The following is a 25,867-nucleotide window of genomic DNA, read 5'->3' as shown; positions in this document are numbered from 1 at the left end:
CCGTAGAAATATGAGTGCTCACACCCTTTGAATACATGGAAGGGAAGAAGCAGTCAAGGTCACTTTTCTTACCGTGCACGCAATAATGAGTTTGTACTGACATTAATGTAGCATGGCTTTATCAAAACATGCAAAGTTTATATTATAAACATCTGTTCCGCTTATGGTTGTATCCCAGACATACTTCAAACTCAAAGGGATTCCCATAAAGGCAGAGGTTGGGACTGTAAATGGGCTTCATGCTGTCTGATAAGGCAGGGGTATCCGCGGTGCAGCCCGGGATCCCCTTCTTACAGTAAAAACACAAAGTAGATCAGTTTAGCTTTTAACAGAAACATTTGTTACATTTTCCGTCACTTTCATATTAAACACATCTATCCAGTGACATTTACTCAGGAGCAAACCTTGGCGCACCCAAATCTGCATTTCATTACTTTATTCAACTTTGCTAAAAACAGCACGCAAGAAAGAGTGACCCAAATCTTGTTATTATTAGACTTTTATATTGACCCCCCCCAAAAAATTTTGCAAGCTGGATGGATGTCTTTCTTTTGATGAGTCAAACGTGCAAAATGCTAAGTTTTGGTTCTTCAGCAATTTAATCAACCTTTCGTCATACAAAATCTGACCGATTTATTTGTTTAATTAAAATATTGCTTACTTTGTTGTTGAGCAAGTAAAAAAAAACCCTTTTTCTTTATTTTTTATTATGATTATTACTTTTACTTTTTCAGCAAATTGCAACCAAAACACACATGGTGTCTCATACTCTCCTTTTTAAAAAGCTCTATCTCCAGCGGTTAATCTACAATCCTGTCATTCCTATCAGGAAGGTGCCCTGCATTTTTTTAATAATTTGCTCTAGGAATGTTGAACTTTTGCAAAACATGTCAGAGAATGACTAACCGGACTAGACTAGAAGCGAAACTGGATAACACAGTGGAACAACCCAGCTTGATATCCCTTTTATAGCAGAAGACATTACCTCTCTTACATTTTCTGTTTTTGCTGTTGCAACTCATACACTTCAGTAGATTATTACGCCAACATAAAATTACATTTAATTGATCATTTGAAAAACACACAATTCCAACCCCTTTGCTCAGACACCCTTAAATAAAATCTGCTGCAACTTCTAATGATCTTCAGACATCATCTGATAGTTTTCTTAGAGGTTTGATAGAGGAAACATAGTGGATAAACAGGACGATCACATTAACACATGAAACATGTAATGGGTGAAGCAGTGGAGAAGTTTAAAGCAGGTTTAAATTTTAAAACAATATTCTAATCTTTGGGAATCCCATCAAGCACTTTTTAGTCTGTCATCTGAAAATGGAAAGGGCATGGCACATCTGCAAATCTATCAAGACATGGCTGTTCACCTAAATGAATAGGCCGGTTAGCGAGAGCATTAATTAGATAAACAGCCAGAAGGCCTGTGGCAACTCTGGACAACCTGCAGAGGCCCACAGCTCAGTTTGTCAACAATGATTACCTGTGCATCTCAAAACTAGGTGAGAGGGAAAAACAAAAGCCAGAAAAAAATCTGCTTTGTTAATTACCACATGCCATGCAGAGTCCACAGCACAACAGAACCAAGATTGCACATTTTGGTCTACATGCAATATGTGATTTATTGAGGAAAACTAATATTATCTATGACCCAGAGCACACCACCCTATCAGTCAAAGATGGCAATGGCAGCATCATGCTGTCAGTATTTGTCTTCAGTGTTTGACCAAAATGTCACTGAGAATCTATGGCATGACTCAAAATCATTTTTACACATTCAGTTCTATTTATCTCACTGTGATTGAGCAATTTTGCAAGACAGATTTGGCAAACATTCAAAGAGGCCTTCCACAAAAGACCTGCAGCTGTGCAGTGAAAGAGGGCTGTGAAGACTCTTGACTCAGGAGGGCTGAATACAAAGGCTTGCTATACTTCTTAAAAAATTTTTATCACTGTTTAAAAGTCATGTGCTTTCCTTTCCAGCTAATATTATTTATTACTTTTTTTTTTGGCGTATTGCTAAAAGGTCTCAATATGAGAAAAAGGAAGATGGGAACTTTAGCAAGGTTCTGTATCTGACGACTGGCCAGACAAGAGTCAAACTGTAACCCGAGGTTGGGACTGTAAATGGGCTTCATGCTGTCTGATAAGGCAGGGGTATCCGCGGTGCAGCCCGGGATCCCCTTCTTACAGTAAAAACACAAAGTAGATCAGTTTAGCTTCCACAGCACAACAGAACCATACATAATCATACATAATAAGTTACAAAATGGAGAACACCTTTTGTAGTTTTACCAAAGTACAGGGTTCTTCTGGCCTGTTAGTTTTCAGCATCTGACAACCCAGTGTTTCACCTCCCTGTCCCATCGGCTTCCTCCCCCCTTTTCCAGATGCGTTTTTTACTAGCAGATGCTCAGCACATGCATACCATGCCTAAAGCTCCTACTGAGGACCGACAACCACACAGGGTCCTTGTGTGGTAAAACAATACAGCCCTCTCTCTGTGTTCAGCACTCCTCACTGCTTCAACTACTTTTAAGAGCCCCCGTCCCTCTACAGCCCCTCCCAGCTCTCCCTTCTTCATGGAAGAACACAAAAAAGGAAAAAAAAAAGATCCAGATCATAGTGGAAGGGTGTGTGGCTAGGAGAGAAACAAGCTCAGTGCTGGCATGAGTGGAAGAGAAAATGTTGCTGTTGGCAAAAGATCGCTTTATTGTTCTCGTGTTAGGCTTGAGTTCAGCCTTTTAGCTCCGAAGACCCTAAGTGGAAACAACCGCTGTAATCTCGAATGCACTTCATGGCTGGATTTAAAGCGAAGGTTTAAAGTACACTGTTTCAGCTTTCATCAATTTCAAGTCTAATTCACAATAAAAAATGTTTCATAACAAAGTCCCACAAGCAGATGAAGAGTTATCCAGCTCCATTGTTGTAACTGCTGCAATACTCTGCTTCAAGGCAAAGTTATTTGCTCAAGTTACAGCCCTGCTCCATTCTGATCCACAGGATGGGTGAGTCATGTGTTCAAGGACTTGGGCGCTTCTCTGCTGTGGGAACATTTCCATTTTCTGATTTCCATGAAGCCACAGAACAAACTAAAATGGCCTCCCTGACTCAACATTGCAGAGGGAGATGGTTGTGCTGCTAAAACACGCTTAGTAAGTTGGAAAATATGACATCTGACTCACTCGAAGATGAGAGTCCTCCCTTGGGCATCTAATGTGTGCGTGTGGATAATATGAATCAGGCTGAAAGCCCCCAAACCCACCCAAAGCTTTAAAAGTTTTATAATTTAACGCATGATAGACTAAATTACTACCGGTTGTCTTCTGTTTCAAAGAACATTTCAAAACAGTCGTTGCAAATATTTCATTTCTCCGAAATGAAATTCATTGTTCATCCTCTTCCAGGTGCTCCATTTTACCTCCGGCTATGTTCGACAAACAAAGAGGCACCAGACAGAAGAACACGGCAGGTGTGTGAACGGAAACCTGCACATTATCAAAACTTTAATTTGTTTGTTGGGTGTGTCTGACGAAGCCAAGTACATTTTGTGACCAGTAATAACTGACTGACAACATTCATATGCATCTGGAAGCTTTACAAAAGAAAAAAAAACAACTTGCGGTTTAATTTTTGCATTCATGCTTTGAAACAAACTGTATTCATGGAAAAGGAATTGTGCATGATCTTGCCCCCTTTAGAGGTAGTGCCTCTTCCTCTTATGAGGCCCCAGCTTGCAGAAGTAGGTTATGAAACAATCATTTTCTGCATTTTAATAAGGGTGTGGTCGATGTTTTTTTTGTTTTTTTTTTCATATTGAACTTTCAAATAATAATAATAAAAAAACCTTCTAAAACAAGTTATTGAATTTACATATCTACTTTAAAAGATACTGTAAAGTGGATCCTTTTCTACAATGTCTCAAATGCCTTTGTTCAGGGCTGGTAAACGCTTATCGTCTGGAGATGGTTTCAATTTACTCCTACTTTTACTGTTACACCATGTACAAATGTCTTGTGCAAAAATAATTGTGTGCATCTGACTGAACCAGTGTAAAATTGGGAAAACATTGACATCATAAGAAACTTGGAAACTTGCTCTCTTGGCTTGCCGGACCCAGTAAGTCCTGAACTTGTTTATGACTTCTAAAACTTAATAAAGAACCGGTTTAAAGTAGAAGAATACGTGACCTCATTACAGGCATTTTCTGTTGATGTCATTCTAACGGGTTATGAATTTCAGCCTTAGTGTGCCCTCTAGAGGCGTTACAGAAAATTACAGTACAAAGCAACACTGAAAAGGTCTCATACTTTTTACAGATTAGATTTAAAATGGACTGCAGTTGCGCCTGACATGTTTCTTTTGTTGTAAATTTAATTTTATGTGCGTTTGTCTGGCATTTTTGGGGGTACAGAAGTTTAAAAAATGAACATCTCAAAGTCCTGAGTCTTTTTTGAGAAATACTTTTAAGTTTATGCAAACTGTCTAAATTGATATGGTCAAAAATTAGTTTTGTTCTGGATTAGAGTCCTGGGCATTAAAAGTGTACTTGTTTTCATTATTAAGACATTTATCAGGTTTTTCTGACCTGATCCTCCATCACAGTGGGAAAAAAAAGTCATCACTGAGTTTCTCCTAAAACACTGGTTAAAGTTGCTCTTGGCTGATTTCTTCACATGGTTTTTTCAGACAAAATTGAGAGCAAACCCACTTCTGAAAGCAATCCCACTCATGGTCTCAGAATGCTCCACTATCACCATGACACAGGACCGGTGCTGTGCTGAAGGTCAAGGAGAAATATTCACCAAATACTCCACGCTTTCCCATCCTGACCTCAGTTCGTCAAACAAAGGCGTTTTAAATTTTCCAAGTTGAACCTGGAAGAAATCGGCTCTTGTGAAATGACCATCAATCCAAACGGCCCATTTATTAACTGGCTGAACATTTGTTTTAATTAAGAAAGTAATTGCTTTAGTACTTGCTGTCTGGTCTGAGCTAAACATAATAACTGCATTTCCAGTGTCTCTCAATAGCTTGTAATTTTGGCCCAAACTGAAGTGGTGTAACCAGACTTTCAACTTGACCTACATTTGGATAAGAATTGTCCACCACAAAAAAAAAAAAAAAAAAAAAAAAAAAAATTTTGCCAGAAACAAGCTAAAACGCAAAATGGCTTCTTGGATCGTTGAGACAGTGAATACATTTTCTGTTCTTGCAAAGCATTATGTCAGTGAAAACGTTACCAGTTTCTCTACCCTTTGTTTAATAATTTTCCACGACAAGTTCATGTAGGTTCAACCTGACTAACAGCAGTTGTCGAGGATTTAACATCTTTTTTTCAAATGTTTGTCCTTTTAAGGAAAGATTGGTTGAAATAAAGGCCTCCAGTACACTCTGTGCTAAAACTGCAAGAATTTTCAATTTGCACAATAATCCCTCTTCATAGTGGCCAATACTCAATATAAACTGCCACAAGCAAAGGCTAATGCAATAGTGTTACTGACAAATTTTGATCATTTGGGCTTGACAGCTCCAAATATTTCTAAATCCGTGAAGCAATATCCAATTATTTTTTTAGCATACGTAACAGGTCACTGCACAAGTATGTTTAAAAAAACACTCATCTAAAATGTGTAAAACTGTAAACACCAAACCAAAAATCCAAACCTATAGTGAAGTTGTAAATCACAGAATTCAAATTCTCCACGACGTTGAGGAAAATGCTTTATTTTGCAAGTCAAAACAACAGAAAAACCAGTTTGGGGCCCATTGAGAATTCACTCGTCTTCAAATACTGTCATTTTGCAGCAAAATAAGCACGTGTGGCAGAAAGTCCATTATTTGTAAGTGTTGAGCGCAGGAGCACAAAGTGCTTTAGTTCCACTGCCTCCATGTCCTTTTACTTGAAGATCTTGCCCTGGTTGAAAGCTTTACCCACATGCTTGAAATCTCCTTCCCAGGCAAAGTACTCCTTAACCATGGTCTTACACTCCTCACTTTCTGGATCCAACTTCCTCCAATCGTATGATTCATAGTCAATTTGCCAGTCTGGACACAGCTGAGAGAACAAGGAAAAGAAGTTAAAGGGAGGAAAAAACTCTTTGGTTGCACAAGATAAGCTTTTCAGAAAAAAAAAAAGAAAAGCAAACCCACTTTATATTCATGTATGAAACATTCGAAACAAAAACAGGTTGAAAAAGATTTGCTGTCCAACACAATTGGGACAAAAAACAATGTTTGGCAAAAGGAGGCACAAGAGACGCGATGGTCAGGCTTTCAGCCAAACGATTCAAATTTGGGCGATTTATTTTATTATAGCGCGACTATAATGTATGTTATACATGATAAATAAATCATGAAGGCTGGTTCTGCTGAATCGTTGTGTAATAAATGTTGGTACATCAGTGAGTTAATTAGTGACAATAAGGAAGATGACAGAATATTTAGGTATGAAGAGCAATGCTCTCACTCAGTTGAAAGGGCTTTTAAACTACAGTGATGACATTTTATTAACTCTTCAGTCCATTTCTAAACAGTTTTTCAGCTTGACTGAAGTTTAAAGCTGAGATGAAAGCATATGTACACTCAGGGGTCAAGCAACCTTTACAATTCAAACCATTTGTACAAAGAAATTTGACTTTTGGAAAGAAGTAATTTCTATTTAAATGGAAACGCTTGTATTGATAGAAAATGGCCTGCAGTCAAATAAGGTGTTCTATCATTGATGTCATTTCTATGACGATTTAACATGATTAGAGGATGTGACAACAGCATGAACCAGCCTTTCACTCACTGATCAGAGTCGACTGGGATGAATATGGTCTTTGCTTTCTCTTGTCCCCTGTCGGATTAAGACTTGGTGCCATGACAGGACACTGCCTAACTCATTGGCAGGGGACTTCAGCAATCTTTAAAAACTAAATGTGACATTTACAGTGAAGCACAGTAGAGAAGAAGAGTATTTTATTGCATTAAGTATGAGCTTATGACGTGCTTTTGAGTGCTTTTCCAAGTTACTTTTGAAAAGTCTGATATCACTAAAGATCTGTGGTATTTTCCTCTGTTCATAAGCTTCTGTGGTTACCAAGCATTTTTGTTTTGTTTTTTTGTTTACACACGTTTGGAAAATCCCATTCCAGACGAGCTCAACATTGTTTTACCATCAAAACTAAAGAGCAACAAAAATCAGTAGTCCAGACGAGATTGATATGCTGAGATAAATGATTTTAAAAAATCACGTTTTTGTTGAATTTCTAACTGAAGCATTATGAAAGGAAGTTTATGTTTATTATACTTACAGTGAAGGCCAACTCTTGGCCTCTGAAGACCCAGATGCCAGAGATACTGCTGTCGTTGTTGGTGCCGAACAAAATAACGCTGGCAAAGGCATTCTTTCTCAGTTTGTCCAGGCGTTGGAACATGCCTGGAAAAGCCAGAGAGGCATTTGTGAACATGCAAGGTATTTTACAACAATATTGTTTCCCAGTCTTTCCTACAAAGACACGAAATCTGTCCATCTGCCTGATGAAAGACCAGAAGGAACAAGACTGACTACTTGTCAGATAATCCAATCCAGTTAAACTTGTGCCAGCCTAGATTTGGTTAGGCTTTGTTAATCCCTGTAGAACACACACAGCGTAAGGTGTGGTTTGCTGTGACCACAGCATGAACCAGCCTTTCACTCACTGATCAGAGTCGACTGGGATGAATATGGTCTTTGCTTTATATTCCCCTGTCAGATTAAGACTTGATGCCATGACAGGGCACTGCCTTGCCCAATGACAGGGGTGGTGCAACTTTTAGCTCCCATTACTGGGAGCTAAAAGTTCCCAGTAATGGGTTTCTGTTCATTTCGCCTCTAAATTCCTACAACTATTTATTCTTGTCTTGTGTGTTTCAGATACCGACTATGCATAAACTCAAAACCACCTTGGATGAACTGCACACTCTAAAATTCCATCATGGGAATTTTCTTTAAAAACTTTCTTCAAAAAGCCATTGTATTAAATTTCAGGTTTTCTTTATCATGGTTGATCACTGCAAAACAATTCATCTGAAAGCTTGTAGAAAGCTGCAGTCTATAATTTGTTTCGCAGCAGGCTGAAGGTGGAGAAAGGACATTTTAAATTTAAAAACTGAAGGGGGGAGAAAAACCTACATCACTTAGTTCCATGGTTTTTCAGCAACATCTCAAAAAAAATTATATTGTACTTCTAATTCAATGACACCGGTAGAAAAAAAACTCCAGTGGTTTAACAGGACTTTGCAGCAAAGTGTTGACAGTCTTAACTATAGATATTTTTCAGTCCAACATTCTTCCTTTTGATCGGCAAGTAGCGGCTCTGCAAGTCAAATCCTAATAGCAATGACACGTAGTCATTGCTAAAACTACATTTAAAAATTAAGGCTAAAAAAAAACATGAAATAAAATGTAAAAAAAAAAATCCAATATCTATAACTTCTCGACTCTTCCATTCAGAGCAGTTATTTACAAAGTCAACAAAAGTGTTCGTCCAAATGGCAGCATTCAAAAACAATCCTTTGAAATGAGCCACTCCTGCTGAGTCTCACCTGTGATGAGGTTGCAGCTCTTGAAGGTGAGCGTTAGCTCCTCGGGGTATTTGTACTGAGCATACCAGATTGAGTAGCCCTCTCTGTCAAAGTTCTCCCAGAAGTGAGGAAGCGCTACCGACATGGTGTCCTCGTTGGAATACTTCCTCTTGAATTCGTCCATGACAAATGCGCTGCAAGAAAGACAAGACAGAGATTAGATGTGCTTCCACTGCACACAGCTGGAGAAAATAATGATTTTTTTAAATCAACAGTAGTAGGAAACAGTTCAGTCAGAACTAGAAAACACATTTAGGTATGACGATATCAAAGCTGCCGTTTTCCACTCTAAGATCTAAGTTTAAGTCAAGATGACTTCTCTGGGACGGTGGAATAATAAATCTACTGAATGCATTTTTATATTCTGGCTTTTGGAGCATGTTGACCTAAACATTTTCGGCTCAACAACCTTAGACGCTTCTGCCATTTCATTGTCTTGTTTATTTTATTGCATCAGCAAGAGCTTTTGTTGGAAACGTATTCTGTAACTAAACTTGACTCAGAGTTTTTTATGTTCAACAGATATGGAAAATGTTTGCTGGCTGAAATGAACAACACCATATAGCTGTTCTTGTCCATGTTTACAATCAAGTTGAAATTGAGACTCAAGGTCACTGTGACCAAAGCATGAACCAGCCTTTACCTCACTGATCAGAGATGACTGGGATGAATATGGTCTTCACTTTATCTCCCCCTGTCAGATTAAGACTTCGTGCCACGGCAGGACACTGCCTTGCCCAATGACAGGGGAGCAGCCATTTTCCACATCTGGATTAACTACTCTTCCATGAACCACTGCAGCTTCTTTCCAAAATGCTGACTTCACTTTATACGATAAACACCGTGATTAAACCTTCAGTTTGCCATCAAACCTTCCAACTGTGGTCAGCTGTAACAAAATCCCCATTTTACGTGTCAAATGAGGCAATTCTCTGGATATCTACCTCTTTGGCAGGTGCGCGAAGGGGTCCTTGGCTTTGGGTTCAGCAGCCAAAACAGCATCACAGTCGTCCATTTCTTCTTCTGGAGCAGGCTTCTTCTCCTCCTTTTTCTTTTCTTTCTTCTCCTGGGGTTTGGCTGCCTCTTTTCCAGCCTTTTCTTTTTTGGCTGGGGTTTCTTTCTTGGGCTGCATCTCAGCAAACTTCTTGGCTAGAAGAAGAGAAAAATAACTCCCAAGTTCCATTAAAAAAAAAAAAAAAAAAAAAAAAATTCTCTGGCTGACTGTAGATAAACCTTGAAATGTTTAAGCACATTTCCCAAAGTGCTTGTGTTTGCAAATATGTTTGAGTTACATGGAACATAAATCAAAATCTCCAGAACGTTAAACAAGTGATAAATTTAATAAATTACATCTCATTGCTTTCTCTGAGGATCCCCTCTCGTCTCTTCCCTACTCACCATCGAACTGGGCCATCTTTTCACACAGCTTGACTTCTCCGAGAACAGCCTTGAACTGAGGCTGGTTGACGCAGGTGACAAACCAGCGAGTCACGTTGGGATAAGGCTGACGGAAAGACGGCTCCAACACCTGCAGAGCACATGTAAAATTAAATCGGATCAAGCAGGGTAGTAAGAAATGGCAACGACCCTAGTGTGTACTTATGGAAATCCGTGACAGACGTGTGTATATCAAACCTGCTTGAAGAGCCAAACCATGGAGCAGGCCACAGTGATGTCTGCCAGGCTCACTCTCTCTCCCACGAGGAAAGTGCGAGTGGTCAGGTGTTGGTTCAGCACCGTGAGGATCTTCTTCACGTCCTCCTTGGCCTGCTCTGTGGCCTGAACACACGTACAAAACATTTAGTCTGCATGACCTCAAGGTTCTATACCTACTAGGTACCAACTAGGTCACTTCTTTGACCAGTTTAGTGTTGAGCTGCGTACCTGCTTGTTGAACTGCATGATTCCTAGAGTGGGGAAGACCCATGCACTGGCTGGAGGGATGATCTCTGAATCAGCAAAGCTCACCCACTGCAGAACCTGGGCAGCAGCCTGAGGAGTGGCGCCGCGCAGGGCATCATTGCTCACTGCAATGACACGGCAAAACAACCATGTTCAAATTAAACAAGCTCATGAATTATTTGAAACATTACTTTCACTATTGTGGTCTTTCAAAGCATGAGCTCTTTAATGGGGGGCTGGTAAAGCTTGGTGTGGAGTGATAAGAGACATTATGATCATAAAAAGTAAAAGTTGTTGCAAATGGTCAATTTCATGACTTTCCAATATTGTGGAGACACATTTGCCGTATTTCTTCCTTTGCAAAGTGAATACTGTATCAAATTTTATTAATGCAAACTAGAAATACTTAAGCAATTCTTTTCGCAATGTTTCAGTGCAACATTTAACAATATTTAAATCCAAGTTAAAAGCATGACACTTACAGTAGTGAGCAATGGCATTACTCTCAAACAGACAGAAGCCGTCATCACCCTGGTAGGCAGGTACCTAAAGATAAAGACAATTTGTTTTTGAAAATTAAATGGTTTTGAACACATTATACATCACAACTGTGGTCAATATTATTAGGGCTACCTTGCCTTTATGGGGACAGCATGCCTCACCCAATTTCAATGATTTAATAGGCAAAAGTATGGCCATGCAGTTAATGAAATGTCAAGAAGACATTGTGTGTGACATGTTTAAATACCAGAGGTCACGCCGACATGAAAGATGAAAAGGTATTGGCCCAATTTTTTCTACTAACCGGCTTTTACTCACCTTGCCTAAAGGGAAGTTGTTGATGAAGGCAGGGGAACGGTTTGTCTGCCCAAAGGTGAAGGCAGGAGGGTTGCTGGCCACCTTGAGGCGAGCGCCGCTGTACTGGGCAGCAATCTGGGCCTTGAATGCCCTCCAGTTGTCTGGGTATGTGTACAGAGTCTAAAAAAAAGAGACAAGGATATAAGAACTTTTATTTATACACAGAATCTAAAAGAAACATTTACAAAAGTAATCCATTCACATTAATTTCACCTAGAAAATAATTTAGCTTTGTAGCATTTTCATTAAAAACAATATATTGTTGGGCTCTATTATGCTTTAGCATTTAAAATTCACTGATTAGAAGCTTTAGCAGAGGCTCAAATTGTCAACCAAAAACCAGGTGGTGAGCAGAAACTAAGCTATTGGTGCCTTCACTCAATGAATGAAGGCATCCACTCTGTGAGCTCATCATTCATTTAAAGATGACAATTAAAGAGTTCAAACAGAAAACAGATTTTCAGGTGCTAAAATGAAAACCGGCAGTGAGTATCAAAAACTATAGATCAACTATGCATGTTCAAGAGGCTTATAGCATAATTTATTTCTCTATATTCCCCCACAAAAGCTAATCTCCCTGTTCACAAAATTCACAGGCCAAACATTGTACTGGATACAGATTTTCTGTACGAAAATTAAAAGAAATCACCTGGAAACCCACAAACGCGATTCAAATTATCTCGAGCAGTTAAGGTAACGTGGCATAACCCAGGGCCAGCACTTTCAATGCTTCGTTGGGGTAGCAAAAGCTAGCCACATACAGAAAACTATTCAATTCTCTTGAAATAAAATACTCGTCGCCAAGCAAACAGCGGCGTCACGTTGTTATCTTAAAAACACGCGCTGTAAACGCCACGATGGCTCTGATTTAGGTCCGATTGTGACAGTGAATTTGAAAGCAAGCTCCATTGCTAGCAGCTCTCCATCTTACTCACCCCTGCCGCCATCTTCAGGACGAGAGAAAGAAAGAACGCCGGCGCGCTCCACCCACGTATTTACGGACACGAGACGTGCGCGCCCCTGAAAATTCCGCGTTCACACATCGAGCCATGTCAGTGAGAGCATTGAAAATCAATCCTATCTTTAAAGTTTGCCACGTTTACAAACGTAACATAACATGGGATAACTCCATCAAAATAGTTATTTTCAAAAAAGCTAATGTAGTGGGATGCAGACAATTATACAAAGATATAAGAATGAATAAAATACTTTATTACAGTCTACATAAAAATAAAATAAAAAAAGACCATTTCTACATGAACTAAAGTAATAGTTTCCTTTGTGCTACGCTAACATTAATTAACAAAAATGTTTTAATATTTGTTTGAGTTCTTACATGACTTATAATAAACAGGAGGCAAAGAACAACAACAACAACAAAAAAAAACTGATTAGGGTGCTTCGACAGCTACCGCCATACATACAAGAGTAAAAATAAGTATATACAAAAGAAGATTGACGCAGAAAAATCTCCATATGCCACACCACTCTGAAGCTGTAATCAGCTCACAAGACCTGAGAAGAAAGTAAAAATGTTACCTCACTAAATGCAAAGAAAAACCATTTCAACTACAGAGCATTTCTTAAAATTGTGGTTTGAAAACCAAATTAGCTTGAAAAAAAATCTACAAATAAAAAATAAGATATGTTTAATTCAAATGCATTTATTATGTGGAGACTAATGGGCACACCGACAACTGGTCTGATCAAAATACTCACCCAGATAATCATCCATGAGAGATCCAATTGCGAACTGAAAAACAAATGTATTTTTAAGCATCAATAAAACTGAGCTGTAAAAATTGAAAGCTAAAGAATACATGGATAAATTGTTAACACAAATGCTACTTTATCGTGAATTAAAAAGATAAAGCTGTCAAATCTAATCACAGTTTTATAAAAAACACTTACAATGTCATTTTTGTCAACCCTTGTGCCCACAATCTTCAGCCGGATCTCATCATCTTGCTGAATTACAATGTCCTTTGAAAGAAGAGATTACAGTAGCTGTGTCAAAGAATGAAATAACACCAGATATTTGAAAGCAGAATTATATTTTTTCTACTTAATTTTATTACATTTTATGTAATCGATATAAAAAACAAAAAAAACTTTTATTTTAATAGCAGCAGGAATTCAGAAAAAGCAAAAAAATGTAAAAACATTCCCACCTCATCAACAGTCTTATAGCAAGGGGGATTAGAATTGGGGTCAAACTCCATTTCCGAAGGAATGGACTGCAAAAGAGAAATTTATATTACATATGTCTACCAAACAATACAAACTCTAAATTAACATGTAAAGCAATAAATTAAGAACAGCAGGTTAAAATTGACTTACATGGCGAGAGATGAAGCAAGACATGGGACCAATTTCTGTGAATAGCCCAACCTGCAATAAACAGTAACACTTGTCATTTAAAGGAAGGCTAATAAGAGTAAACAATAAAAGCAGTGATGGAGAAGTAGCAGTAACATCTGACATTGACTTAGAACCTCATCTAAACTATCTACCAACCATTATTTTTATTTATCATAAACAACATCATATTGTTTATGAACAGTTAGCAAATAGAAAAAAAGTGGGATTTAAAGATGCCACTGATATTTCAGTGGGAATCACTGTTTTGAGATACTTGGTACTGTTTAAGAGTTCAAAATATGTCTACAAGCTACAACAGGAAACTTTTCAGTGGGTACAGCCAGACAAAAAGTGCATTTCCTTCTAAAATAGCAAACGGGAATATGCACAGCATTTCCAGTTCAAATTTGTCCTAAGGATTTCAGTCAAAAGCATGTGGATTCTTGAAATAAAGAATAAACTACACATGTCCTGCCAAGCGTCACATGACTTCTAAATAGAGACAAATCTGACAAAAATATAAAAATTATGAATCACAAAATGTTCCGAAAATAATTTGTTACAGGTACAGAGTAATAGATTTTCCACAAGGATAAAAGTCTAACATTAGCAAATTAAATGTGTTATGGCTTTATAATGATTAATTTTCAAACTATTATTTTTGTGCCATCTGGATGAGGTTGATCTTGTTTTTCAGGGTTTCTTTTCTTCTTCTAATTTTTGAATATTGACTCACGGAGGAGTTGGCTATATTTTTAACCAACTCCTACTGTATCATATTCATTTAATATTTTAACTAGAAACAATAAAATCAGGACATAAACCTCACCTTGTTAACCTGAGTGACCACAGCATCCACCACTTCTCCCTTGAATGGACGGAAGACAATGGCCTTGTACTTCACAGGATAGAGAACAAAGCCTCTGCTTGGCTGGATTACACCTGCCCCGATGTTGTCAATAGTGGTGACCGCAATGACAAAGCCATACCTGGAAGACACAATGAGAAATAAACAAAACAAAACACACCTAAACTCGTAAATGCAATCACGGCTATCACAACTCGTCAATATTATCAACATTATTTCAGTCAGCAGCATAAAACATCAATTATCCATACCTGCTTATGTGTCTGCACTATGTAGTCAGAAACATTGTCTCTATGCCATGTTTTACATTGAATTTATATTTTAGAAAAGATTTAGACCCACATTTTGTTGAGTTATTTTGTGCCTGTGTATGTGCAGACTTCCAGTTGATCAAAAAAGCTTACATTAAACTTGTTTAATATCCAAACTGAGTTCCACTAATGACAACGGACTGAACAATTTAATATTTATTGTTTATTTCTAAATACATAAATACAATAATAGTCTTCTTTCACTTATTTTTCAGGAGATAGCACTTTTTATACATAATTCATATCACAAAGTGATATTTGTTTACTTTTTATTTTGAGGAAAGCCATAAATGACCATAGAAAGTTCAAAATTTGTTGGTGAATTGGACAATTTATCGATAATAAAACTCATTATAAGAAAAAATACCCCACTACTTAGTAAAATATCTAAATTAAAAAAATAAATAAATAAAAATAAATATACAATTTTATTGCACATTAGAAAGACCAACACAAAGCTACACATGAATGCAGGATAATAGCCAGAAATACCTTAATAAAATTAGGCGGTAAAATGTTACGGACACACATAAATTCACTCACTTGCCAGTACATGTTCCCTCTACTTCAGTAAAAAGTTTCTGCTTCACAGTGTTCAACAGGTTGGGTCCAAAATACCTCGGGTGGAGTAAGATTTCGTGTTCCAAAGAAATCTGTAAGTACCAATAAAAACGTGCGACCAGAAAAAAGAAGTTTAGGTTTGAGGATGTTTGAGGATGCAGCCATCGAGACCACGTTCGGAAAACGATGCACAACAAATCACTAATAAACCAAGTCCAACATACATCAGAAGAATAACAAAAACATACTTACGTGGTAAAACATGTCTGCATTAATGTCTGCCCTTAACAATACTTTTTATTGGCCGAACCGCTTCTCCTGAACAGTTCTGAGTGGAGTGGAAAATCGCTACAGTAAAGTCACTTCCGGGTCAATGACAAAAGATAATCATGAGCGCCGTAGTAGTAATGTCACAGTTCGGGCCGTAGCCTGCCACCTAGCGGTGTGAATGAATTAGTGCAAGGGGGGGGTTGAAGACAGCAGGCGTGACCCAGTGCTGTGCGTTGATTGGTTGGTGTGACGGAACTCACAAGATCTGATACAAAAACGAAGCAAAAACAACGCTTTGAGAAAAAGGCGCAGTTATTTTCACCGCCATTGTGACAGGTGTTCTGTATAACATTATCTTTAACCCACACTGAGACATAAGTTTAAATCTAAGCTTACTCAAAAAGAACTAATAACCCATCAGTCTTTTCAGCTGACCGACATGGCGAGGAACATCTTCTCGAAGTTGCTTCGAGTCCCTACGTCCACGCAACTTGTAAGTACTTGAACACATTTTTGACGGCCGAGTGGTTTTGCTGAGCTTGCCCTTTCCACAGGCGTGTCTCCGGACCGGGAGCTTGTTGCGGGAAAACGCTGCTGCTGCTGTTGAGGCTCCAGGCAGCAGATGGTCCAGCAGCGACTCTCCTCCGGGCAAAATCAGCCGCTATCCGGTTCCCTACAAGAAGGACTTACCCTATGATATAGTGGAGCTAATGGAAGAAGTGGAGTCGAAGGTAAATACAAGAATGTAAAGATAAGCGTTCATTTTAACTTTTGATTTATGTATTTTTTTTTTTTGCAGGGAGGCTTTTTACCCAACGTCTTCAAAGCACTTTCTCACAGGCCTCCAGAGTTCAGAGCTTTCTTCGCATACTACAATGAATTGATGAACAAGGAAACAGGTTGGTGTTTATTGTCTACATGAGGAGTAGTTACATTTCATTTGAATTCAACAAGTAACCCCCACTTTTGCCTGCTTGATTTTATGTTGTAGATTAAAAATAAAAGTAGAGCATAAATATGAAGTTAAAGGAAAAATCTGTGGCATCACAGTATGTGTTTGGCCCCTTTTAATCAGATCTCACTAGATAAAACCCAGTGCACACATATACTTTGTCAGTGTACTGTAGGAAAGACAGAAGATGTCAGAAAATGGGAAATGGTGAACTTTAAGGTGAGTTTTAGCGGTAATTTCCTTTTTTGTTTGTAATTTGCATATAAGCTCTGGACATCATAGCCATTTGAAAGTACAACTTGGAAGTGGTGTCCTACGACATCATTCGATTCTGTTATTTTTGGTCAGATCACAGAATGTTGTGCAAGAAACCAACACCATGATATCTTGCATGCAATGGGGAGGGAGTTAGGAGAATAGGATCAATGGCATCAGTTCTTGTTTTTCTCGTAGTCTCTTCAGTTTACAAGTTATATTGCTACTTGTAAGTCTTACAATGTGTTCACCGTAGTGAAATCACATTTTGGGGACAAATATTTGGACCTTTTTTTTTTATTTAAAAAAGGATTTTGAAACAGTTTTTTTTTCCTCAACAAAATGACTGAGACTTTCCCTCAGGGAGACTCTGAGTGATGTCCCCAAAATTTCAAAAATACATTAACACAAGGCGACTTGTTACATTAAATGTTTAACACCTGTTTGTGCTGCATAGCTCCAGATGATGCCAGATTGTTTTGTCCTTGTTTTTTTCTTTTTCCAGGAAATTTAACCAAGGCAGACCGTGAGCTAATCGTGGTTGCCACCAGCAGTCATAACAAATGTCTTTACTGCGTGGTGGCCCATAGTGCTCTGCACCGCATCTATTCCAAGAACCCTACTCTTTCTGATCAGGTATCATAATTTTTTGTGCTGTACGTTATGAAAGTATAGTCAGAGCAGTCAAAAGGCAGGGGTTCATTTTGAATTCAACCATTTGTCATCGTTTCATGTAAAAAGATGAATCCTTTTTTTGTTTGGTTGAATTTTTATAAAAATGTCTTGCTGGGATTGAACAAAACAAGGCTTTCTATCTTTTCTGATAACATTTTTTCAGAAGTCTTAGAAGGTATAAAATTGAAAACTGGATCAGGAATGAAGGAGAAAAAGTCAAGGAAATGACTGAATTCTGCCAGTGACTCAAGAACATAGCAGCTATAGAGAGCTCTAATAATATTGATATTCTTTGACTTCTTCTCATCTTGTCATGTTACAATAATAAACTTCATAAATTGGAATTTTGGATAAATTAACAAAATAGTAAGTAATTGTGATACATGGTTTTCAAAGATTTGCTTAAACTAAAATGTATATAAATACATTTGATCCACATTTTTTTAAATTCATATAAATGCAAGTCTCTTTTCCCTTCACCATATATTATGTTAGACGATGTTGGTCTACCCCAGCAGTCCTAGTGAAATACTGTAAAGTTTCTCTTTGTTAGTTGAGAAGATCTGAAAGGTTTCTATGTTAGTTGGTAGTTTTTGAAAACACTTAAAAAAAAAAAGCTTTTTCTCCCATTTCAGGTGGTTGTTAACTACAAACTTGCAGAGCTCACACCTCGGCAGCATGCCATGCTGGACTTTGCGATGGCCGTGTGTCGCTCTGACACCATCACAGATAAGCACTTTCAGTCTTTGGAGAAACTCGGGTTCGACCGCGAGGACGCCTGGGATATTGCGGCCGTCGCTGCTTTCTTTGCCATGTCCAACCGACTCGCCCATTTTACTGACCTGAAGCCCAACCATGAGTTTTTTAACGTGGGCCGTGTTCCCCGGGACAAGAGCAAGAACAAGGCAGAAAATAACTAGTGGAGAAGGAAAGCTGTGTTATGTGCAGTCTTTTCTGAAGCAAAAGTTATGTGTGGTGCAACACATTCATAATACAGCCAGAAATCTCTCAGATCTATTTTTGGTTTCTTGTCTCCCTTATGTTTTTTGTTCCGTGTTGTGAAAGGAGAGAAACTACCTAAAGTGAAGACAACATGAGAGGAGTTCAATGAATGTTGACTTTCAATTGTTATTGATTGGATGTAAATCTTTAATGTCTGTAAAAACTTTATCTGCAATGTGTTTTTATGAAATAACAGATAGTTTCATAAGGAAGCTCCATGTTGGAACTACCTTAAGCACAAATCAGAAATGTCCTGCATATGTGAATTTTATTTACCTCTAAAACCTTTCAGCACTAAGAAGACAAAGAAGCACAAATATAAGGAAATGGGTGATTCATGTGTGTGTTGTTGGGAGAGTTTCGTTTATATATATATCACCTAAATTTAAATATTTTTCTGCTGTTTGCTTGTAGTGGCTATGTTCTTTATATGAGGAGTTTTCCTCGCTGTATTTTCCTGTTAAGAGGTTCTGTTTGCTCATGATTAGAGTATCAGAATAAAAGACAAAGGTCTGTTGCCAATGAATTGTATCTCTTTATGTTCAAAGTCTGGGGTGCAAAATGACTCTCTGAAAACTCTGAATCTCATCTTGGTTAATTTTTCATTATTCAGAACTAGAAAATACTTTTATTGAATACACCGGCTGTTTTTTTTCAGTATTTGTCACCTGGTGAATAAAAATACAAAAACTTTACTGTTGGTAACAACTGCATAGAGCTCTCTTTTTATTTATTTATTGTTTTTAGTGAACTGGAAACCAGCCTTGATATAAAAAGATTGAACATTAGTTTCAGCTCTTTGTACATGTAAAATGACAAAAACAAAAATGTTAAAATTCGATTTTTTTTCCCACAAATTGCACATCTACAATCCTGTTATGTAGTTTGTCACCTCCAGAGGGCAGTATATTGCTGCACATAGTATGTGCAGCTAAAACGTGAATGTGTTCATATATTTAAATAGAATCATTAATGAAAAACAGTGTATCATGCTGTTACAAAAAGACAAGAAAGCACTGTCTGTCTTTAATTCCTGATCTTGGTTCTATGTTACATTTTCCTCAGAAATCTTTAAAAATCAACACAGAATTTTTCTTCACTGTTATAAATGTTAGTTTGTGGATATGTAGGGATTAGATGTGATCTCTTGAGAATAACTGCAATAATTTCACAGAATCACACATCATGAATATTTTCTAACCAATCTGAATGTCATTCAGAGTTTAAAACTAGTCTAAATTACTTTTTTTTTCACACAGACTCGATGATATATATCCCTGAAATGAATTTAAATATTTCACAAATAACTCTCTTCTTATATGGCTGACCTGTGCTTGTCTTGATGTTTAAATGCATTACAGATCCTAATTAGGCATCAGTCACTCACAGCCTCCATGTCTCCTGCAAAAACAAGACAACAGGCTCCTGGAGAGCAGCTGATGACCTGCAGCTGTTCTGCATCTCTGCATAGAATAGAATATGCAAATTCCTTACATTAATAGACAAATCAATGTGGTTTTATATGCATGCTTACCTGAGAAGTGGAGGCTGGGGGGAGATGCTGTGTCGTAATCCTCCTCAGGGTATTAAAACAAAGTCATGAAACATGTAACTAATGGTGCATGACAAAGAGCAGAAAGATAGAGCCAGAGCGAGAAATGATACACCCGCTATAAAATCTAGGTTCCTTATCATTTGATTTCTAATTAGTGTGGCTGTGTAGGTCCATGTTTCAGACATGAAGAAACCACAAACAAATTATAGATTTAAATATAACATGGCAAACCTTCAGTCTCAGATTAGACAAAAAAGTAATAGAATAACATGTACAGTTACTGATTAATGTATCAAAATGCTGATATAATTTTCTTTAAATTGTCCTGTTACAATACATAAAGCTTGCACAGTTATGCGACTTGACTACATTTACATAGATGGATCACAATTTGCACTTGCACCGTCCCTTTCATCAGAAAAATCTTTAAAATGTTATAAGAAGCACTTAAACATATGTGATCTTTATGCACACAGATTAAGACAGACAGTGCCGCGGAGCATCTTCCTCTACGATACATCAGAGGAGACCCTCACAGCTTGGAGAGATTTCCTGTGGGTGTTCATGAAAACATTTTTGCTTTCATTTAGCACAACTTTGAATCCTGCCAGACAAGTCATTTATATTTTACACAGCCAGAAGAGACAGGAGGGATGTTCAAATAAAAAAAGTACTAATAATTTAATAAGAATAAACATTTCACCAGAAGGGGGAAAGTCTTGTTCATGTTGATAGAATTTTCTGGTGTCCTTGAAGGCAGAGATTCCTTGAAATTTAATGTCGTCGACTGGTTCAAATCTGCGCTCCAAATCTGCAAAGGTGCATGTGATTACTGGTGGAGTGTGTGCGGTGATAAGATATGTCAACAAAAATCATATTTATGCACAGCCTTACTGCAGCAGGATGAAATTATGTTCATATCAAGAGAAACATCCAAAACAATGGCATTAAGTTGCCAAGAAGGCGACACGATTGCCTTTTATGCAGTTATTGTTTTACAGTGGTGTATTTACTAACAGTGTATATGTGTTCATTAATGTGGGAAATCCCTGTTTTGAAATAAAATTAAATATATCTGTGAAAGTTGGTAGGGTATAAATATCTGCGAAGCACCATATCATACTGGATTTATAAAAAAAAAAAAAGGCACATATTTTCTGGCAGTGCATGAATTTTGAGCTGTGTATCCTTTTACTGCATTAAAATGACTTGTTAAAGGTTACAGCTTTGGTATTTTTTATTTACAAAATAAATAAAAAAATACCCAGCCAGAATGTGAATGTCCCGTTAAAGACAGTGATGGACTTCTAAGCTGATGAACCATATGCCAAACATCAGTGGAGATGCGGGGAAAAAACATAAGCTCTTTAAGAAGGAGTGACGCTCAAATAAATTGTAACAAATTACAGTCAGTTTGGTAGTTTGTTTTATTGTACAACTGTGTGTGGTTTGTTAAGAGCATCGGGGTGAAGACGCACTTAATGAAGGAACTGATAAATGTATGAAACACAAAGAAAGACACACAATATGGCTGTCTGACCCCGACTACATCAGCAACATAAATATCAGGATGATTGTCAAAGTGTGACAATTTTCTTGAGCAAAAATATTTTGTCACTAACCAGGATGACTCCTCTACAGCGAGCATTCACAAACTTCTTATGGCTGTACCACCCAGGGATAAGTTGAAATGTTTCAGATTAGACTGTTTCAAACTCATAATCCAAATGGACTTTTACTCAGATTACTTTGTGTTTGGGGATTATGCACCAGGCTTTGCCATGTGTCGACTGGGTGAAGAGAGATTGCTGCTCATTTAGTTTCTGTTTGTACGATTTGAGCTGTTTTTCATGATAGGAACTAAACTGCTGATTTGTGCAAACAGTTTGTGTTTTACCTGAAGCTTTTTCTTTGAGCACACCAAAACTGTGCCAACCTTCCCAGTTTTCACAGCCTCCAGGCGTCGCAATACGGTTCAATCTGAGCGTTTTCTTTTAAATCTGCTTTCTGTGGTGTTGTCCTTGAAACTTGGCAAGATAGACACTTGGCAGCTGAGCTCATTTGTTTGGGTGTGACTTGAATGTGAACATAAATATTAGTTGTTATAGTTTTGAAAAGGGATTCACATTGTCTCACATGTAAAGCTTTCAAACTGCAGACGGAGCTGTGTAAAGAATTATCTGCACTGTCAGGACAGCCAGAAGGCGAACAGAAGGAGAAAAGATTGACAAATTGCGAGGATTATTTTCAACCTAAGCCAGCGCTGAGCTCTCTCATTTTGAGGTCCGTTCTTACAAGCTGCTTCATTTTGAACCCAAAAAATTAATCTACAATAACAAAAGTGACATGAAATTAATAAGTTGATAGCGTTAATGCTCAGAGCACTTGCTACTCAAATCTTACAGTAAAATTCAGTTTGCAACGGCTCCATAACTTTGAACCAAGAGAGAATCACGACAATGGTTCATTGAACCCATGATTTTCAGTGTCCGATATTGATGTCATTAGGCCAGCAGTATAGTAAAAACCTTTATCCATTACTTTATGATCACAAAATAGCAAAATATATATTAAAGATTTGATGTCACAAATTCACAATACCATATGTAGTCCCTTGTAAAAATATTTGTCACCTTGATGTTTCAAAATCATCAAAAGCATTTTAAGGCGAGAAAAGATAGGAGGAAAGAAACTGTAAAAGGAGTTGAGCAGATTTAATTTAATTAGTCACCCTGGGCAATTTGTCATCACTGCAAGAGAGCTTGTTTCAAAGTTTAGATGAGATAAATCAGGAGTTCAGTAGAAGGTTAGTTGAAGGTAATTATTAATGACAGTGATTATATTTTTTAAATAAGGAAGGGATGTTTCTGAATCAGTAACAGTTTCATCCCAAAACTAATCATTTTTATGATTGATGACTTTAAAAACAATGATGATCAGTTGTATAATGACTGAGCACAGCATTAATATTTCAGACAGCTGGAATACAAAAACAATATTTCCCTTTCTACCAAGCCCCGTAGAAATAGTGGAATACATCAAGCAGGATGTGAAGAGTCAGCTTCTGTAAGGTAGCTGACTCTTACCTTGACATTACCTTGACAAGGTAATGTCCCAAAAAAGGATATAAGAGACTGCAAAAATGTTCAAACTGAACTGCTAGTCAAATCACTTAGATCTACTGTATGCAGAAAATTCTGAACTGCAGATTGAATCAAAGAGTTAAGCAACAGCTATTTTAATTTACATGGATTAAAGGTTGAATTTTCCTTTGCATCAGGTCAGTTTAACTTACCAAAATATTTTTTTCATTTTTCATTTGTCTTGATGGAGTCAACCTACTTCTATCGTTCGACTCCCTTTGCTACGCTTTGTGTCCTGCATTTCTCGTCTATTTCACTCCGCCCTTCTGTTGGCTCAGACTTCTTTATTGTGGCTAATTTCCAGTTGGCTCTTCCACAGTACCTTTTCCAGTTTTCAGAAAGTAGAGCAAAGAGATTGATATGAAGTCACTTTAACATACAAACACAAACTGTCTTGGCCAAACTAAAAAAAAATTTTTTTTAAAAAAGGAGGAAAAGAGGAAAGAATGCTGCAAGTCACTGACTCAGTAAAATCTGCTGCAATTCTTTAGGTCAAAAACTTTTTAACCAATTAAAATAGCAAACTGAACTTGACTGGACTGAATTTCCTTTTTTTGCAAAGTTCCTCGAGACATTTATTTTGAAAATTTTCTACATAAGTGAACTGAACTAAACTGAATTGATTTGAACTGCTAACGTCATGAATCTTGCTCTGATGCAACATCTGTGTGAAATAAATGATCAACACACATCAGTTGTTGTGAGGGCATGCTGGTAATTAAGCAGATGTGCACTCATATTACCAACTGGGGTAAAAACAAAATGTTCACACAAACATCTTTATGTAATTGCCAAACAGCTAACACTTTGCTTAACAATATTACTGGCTTCCAGTTCATGCTTGCTTAAATCTAATAAACAACAACAAAAAAAGGCATTTCGTTTTTCCTGAGTGAAAGGTTTGTCGAGGTTATCATGGCTCAGAGACCATTATTCATTTCTTTTGTTAAGACTCAATTACATAAAGGGAAATAAATATTTTATCCTCTGGTGATACTTGTTTAGTTTTCTCCTTTACAAAGAAAATAAAAGATGTAAATTATTCATTGTAGCCTTTTATGTAGAGAAACAAGATATCAACCAAAAATCCAGAAAATAATCCTTGACATGAACGTTAAAAATTGAGTTGCATGCCACTGTGGGAACCAGAATTTGATCCTCAAGTGAAGCATGGGGATGTCTATTTGTAAAATCTCTATTTGCAGTCACGGCACAAAGACATTTCTGTATTTGAGTTTACCCAGGTTTACCTATATGTCTGAAGGAGTTTCGTCCCAGTCTTCTTGATAAAAACTCATCAAAGTCTTTATATTTTCTGGTTATCATATTCCATAGCTTTCCATAGCTTCACAGATTTCCTGCAGGTCTGAAGTCTGGAGACTACATGATGTTAATGCAGTTTTGCTTCATTAACTTGGTGGTAATTTTTGATGTCTTTGTCTTGATGGAAAAAATGATTCTTGTCTGCGATTTTATAGCACATTTCCCTGTCTGTTGGTCTCTCGATGCGGTTAAGTCCCTCTTTGCCTTGAGCAGAAAACCAGCCCCAAAGAGTAATGTTTCTTTAATTCATAAGGTCACAATCAGCATTCCTCCTCCACCAAACATGGCTGGTGAAGACAAAGGGGATGAATTTTGCTCTCATCTGACCACAGCACTTTTTCCCAAGCGTCTCTGACTCATTTAGATGTCTAGTAGAAAGCTGGTATGCCAGTGTTCTTGTCTTGCCCATGAGATTGGAATGAAATAAATTGTTTTAGGACAAGTATGCTTTATACACACGCACACACAATAACTTATTATTGTGTGTGCGTGTGTATATCACAAGGACATTTAAAGAATTTGTACTAGCCCAATTCCTGGTCTGTTCTGGTCATTAAAATACATTTCAACTTACTGGTGTAAAAAGTTTATGATCCAAAAAAAAAAAGTGACAAAAGGATTAAATAAGGAAAGAAAGTTGTTAATGTTTCTGTTTTTTTTTTTGTTTGTTTGTTTTTAGACCAGACAGGTGGCCAGAGCACCTTTCAGGGTTGTTTCTTCTCTCAATCCTCAGGGAATAAGTCAGACTGCTGGACTGATTGGGGTTGGAACGAAAACGTGAAGTGGGAGCAAGAGAGGCTCTAATGACCTCAGGTGACATGCAGCATCTCTGTTTTGGGAATGCAATAAGATTTCGCTGCCAAATCCCTCCCACCAACAATAAGCACATGCAGTTTCGGTCTCCTATAGAATACCTGCCACTCACAAACATATACAAGCGGGGAGCTTTATTTTTCTTTTTAAAATAACTCTGGGCCAGCAGTTCTGCAGACAGAGGTCAATGCTATTTTGAGCTTCATTTTGAACTTTTTTATACTTTCTTGCCTTTTTCTTGTTTTCTCCTGCAACTTCAGTCATCTACCTATAAGTTTTGCACAGAAGCAAAGTTCACCTACATCAGTGCTTCTCAATTATTTTCCGTTACGCCCCCCTAGCAAGAAGAAAACTATTCGCGCCCCCCACTCCCCACCGTGACTATCCATCTCT

General features: G+C 37.6%; 3 protein-coding genes across 3 annotated transcripts; 1 reads left to right on the top strand and 2 right to left on the bottom strand.

The window, feature by feature from the left end:
* Positions 1–5,726: 5,726 nt before the first annotated feature.
* On the bottom strand, positions 5,727–12,385 carry eef1g (eukaryotic translation elongation factor 1 gamma). The gene is made up of 10 exons (XM_055034312.1): positions 12,321–12,385; positions 11,347–11,505; positions 11,010–11,073; positions 10,510–10,652; positions 10,261–10,404; positions 10,024–10,153; positions 9,570–9,774; positions 8,587–8,759; positions 7,314–7,438; positions 5,727–6,073 (listed from the first exon to the last, which is right to left on the bottom strand). Exons 1-10 carry the CDS (start codon positions 12,330–12,332, stop codon positions 5,915–5,917), a joined length of 1,314 nt encoding a protein of 437 aa, XP_054890287.1. The 5' UTR covers positions 12,333–12,385; the 3' UTR covers positions 5,727–5,914.
* Positions 12,386–12,576: 191 nt separating this feature from the next.
* Positions 12,577–15,939, bottom strand: polr2g (RNA polymerase II subunit G). The gene is made up of 8 exons (XM_055034314.1): positions 15,739–15,939; positions 15,469–15,578; positions 14,576–14,735; positions 13,726–13,776; positions 13,557–13,622; positions 13,297–13,368; positions 13,105–13,138; positions 12,577–12,900 (listed from the first exon to the last, which is right to left on the bottom strand). The coding sequence occupies exons 1-8, from the start codon at positions 15,748–15,750 to the stop codon at positions 12,887–12,889; spliced, it is 519 nt and encodes a 172-aa protein (XP_054890289.1). The 5' UTR covers positions 15,751–15,939; the 3' UTR covers positions 12,577–12,886.
* A 64-nt stretch (positions 15,940–16,003) lies between these two features.
* On the top strand, positions 16,004–19,166 carry si:ch211-175m2.5 (uncharacterized protein LOC568697 homolog). Its single transcript, XM_055034313.1, has 6 exons — positions 16,004–16,092; positions 16,178–16,249; positions 16,311–16,487; positions 16,556–16,655; positions 17,469–17,599; positions 18,274–19,166. Exons 2-6 carry the CDS (start codon positions 16,196–16,198, stop codon positions 18,556–18,558), a joined length of 747 nt encoding a protein of 248 aa, XP_054890288.1. The 5' UTR covers positions 16,004–16,092; positions 16,178–16,195; the 3' UTR covers positions 18,559–19,166.
* The last annotated feature ends 6,701 nt before the right edge of the window (positions 19,167–25,867 follow it).

Source organism: Poeciliopsis prolifica, unplaced genomic scaffold (assembly GCF_027474105.1).
Source record: "Poeciliopsis prolifica strain line A6 unplaced genomic scaffold, Auburn_PproV2 SCAFFOLD009, whole genome shotgun sequence".
Classification (NCBI taxonomy): Eukaryota; Metazoa; Chordata; class Actinopteri; order Cyprinodontiformes; family Poeciliidae; genus Poeciliopsis; species Poeciliopsis prolifica.
Note: the sequence above shows the minus strand (reverse complement) of the source record. Positions and strands in the feature narration are given on the sequence as shown.